Source organism: Branchiostoma floridae, chromosome 6 (genome assembly GCF_000003815.2).
Source record: "Branchiostoma floridae strain S238N-H82 chromosome 6, Bfl_VNyyK, whole genome shotgun sequence".
NCBI classification, from domain to species: domain Eukaryota; kingdom Metazoa; phylum Chordata; class Leptocardii; order Amphioxiformes; family Branchiostomatidae; genus Branchiostoma; species Branchiostoma floridae.
The window spans coordinates 3,647,404-3,649,806 of record NC_049984.1 but is presented as its reverse complement, the minus strand read 5'-3'; the positions used below and the strand labels follow the sequence as shown (position 1 = coordinate 3,649,806).

General features: G+C 38.5%; 1 protein-coding gene across 1 annotated transcript in view; it reads right to left on the bottom strand.

Annotated features, from left to right (window-relative positions):
- Nucleotides 1-238: 238 nt before the first annotated feature.
- LOC118417476 (leucine-rich repeat and IQ domain-containing protein 1-like) overlaps nt 239-2,403 on the bottom strand; it is a gene marked incomplete in the record, with an annotated part of 15,690 nt that continues 13,525 nt past the window's right edge. Inside the window, 3 exon segments of the mRNA XM_035823042.1 lie at nt 239-1,418; nt 1,713-1,833; nt 2,294-2,375. Coding sequence (XP_035678935.1) covers nt 1,276-1,418; nt 1,713-1,833; nt 2,294-2,375 — 346 coding nt within the window.

Genomic DNA, 2,403 nt, shown 5'->3' with positions numbered 1-2,403 from the left:
CCAAGTAATGCTCATGGTATTATGTGTATTGACTGCTAATTCAAAGGGCATATAAATATCATAGGGACTCGGATGTCGCCAAGCACATGTGGGGGTGAAATATTGCAACGTTTTCTGAGTGACGGCATTCGCTTTTCTTACAATACCTTGGCGTTGTCTATTGTAAACATCGATTCAGTGTAGTCCAGGGGTTCTGTTTTATTTCCACTTATGTTTGGTTTTCCTAGTAAAACATTGAATAAAAGTTTATTTACTCTTTTTCATGAAGCATTTTACACATGTGCATGTTAACAATGTAGGTTTTATATCTAGCAGCATAGTGCAAGCAGAGTTCAGAATTCACAACGCCAAAAAGTGCCAAATTCCAATAAAACAGCTCTTATGCTCGTACACATTAAAACATACACAGTCAATTTGAACTAATACTATACATATATCTAATTAAGCCCCTTTATACTAGACACAAATGACAGACTGGCAAGTTTGCAACAATTTCCAAGTAAAAAATCATGATAATTATTATTATAATAGTTTGTTCAACAAGGCAAAACTACCACCTACAGTTATTAGTGATGTGGTTGCCTGATAGTAATATTGTGCATGAATTAAACAACTGGTACAATGTATATTACAAATCGACCCCTGATATGTCAATCAAAAAAGCACATATCGTTAAGTCATGAATAAATCAATCCATAATATACATATACATTCAATTAGTATCATCAGAAGATAGATATGTACAACATAGAAATGTCTGGTTCAGAATTCACTCAAAATTATACAGTAAAAAGTATTCCTAAAAACTCTTGCACAATAAGTGACTTAACCTTAACCTCAAGCAGTGTGTAAAAGACAAAATGCTGAATTCTGTAAGCAGCATTTGTCAGTAAACAATAAATGTACATACTAAACCTGTATAGGTTGTTCTTTGTATGTACAATGTAACAAATGTTCGGTCACAATCACATTAAGAGACATTAGAATTTTTCTGAAAAGGGTTAGACTGAAATTTCCAAGAAATGAAATTGGACTGACCAGAGTTTTTGACTGATCAACTCAAGTCTTTGTCAAGGAAAACTACTTCACCAATTGAAGTGACTCCAATTTGGGTAGGTCTAATTCTTGTGTTGGAAATTACAGCTTAATCTTTTACAGAATGACTTCTATGCTGACTCAGATGAACTTTATTGAAAGTTGAAATTTAGAATTCTTGTCAGATGTTCTTCAAAATGTAACAGAATTCTGTTCCACAGACAAATCCACTTTGCTGAACTACATTTTGAAGAGCTGTATTCTGCGTCGCCCGGAGCCCCATGCTGCATTCTTGTCTGCGTCGCTGTGACGCGATAGCCGCTCCCGTAACTTTTGCGACGGCGCCGAATTTGTCTTGGGTGGGCTTGGCTCAAACTGTGTCTCTGAAAAGGATGGATGGAAAATGTTTTTAGAGAACACCTTAAAAATTCTCCATTGATCAGACATGCAAAATAGTAAATTTTCTTTTCTTGAATTGTTGCAAGACAAAAGTACATGTATTCCATGTACATTCCTGTTAAACTTTAACTACAACTTTTTAATTAGGTTAGACCTTCCTCTGGGACAATCGCCCTCTCTCTGTGGGACTGTGACCTCTAGCCTGGTTGCCAAGTCTCTTCTGTCCTCTCAGCAAATACAGAGAGCCTCAGGAGCCATAATACCAAGATATTACCTACCCCTTGGACTGTCCCCGTCTATGGAGTGTCTCCTCTCCCTATGGGACTGTAGGTCTGAAGCAGACGTCCCGTCCACAGATTCCAGCTCCAGTCCATCCATCTGTGCAGCCGGGGGCGTTCTCTGGAAAATCACAGTTTTGTTGTAGGTCTGGTTTCTAGATATTGCTTATTAGTATAATTATGTATCCATGATAAATGAAAGGAAGTCGCATGTAATTCAAGGGAAATTTTACCCCCATGCATACCCTTACAACTTGTTGAGTCATACAGAAATACCCACATTTTAAAACACCGACACACTTACACACAGAGAGGCACACACACAGACATTAAAACACACAGACATACACAAACACACTCACACACAAACACATACATACATACAGACACACACACACACAAACAAACATACACCCCCCACACACACACACAAACACACACACACACACAATTACTGCACACACACATTAAAAAACATGGACACACCATACACACAAACCTTTTTATACCTCTCTCTAAGTGGGTGGACAATACACTGCAAACTATTCTGCTTTGTTCAAAAGGTTATCAAGACAACGTACCACGAGTTGTACCCTCCCAGTAGCGATGATGTCAGGATCCAGACGAGGCAGGGTTCCCGTGCTGCCTGTTCTTCTGATGAACCTTGGAACAACAGGAGATCAAATGGGGG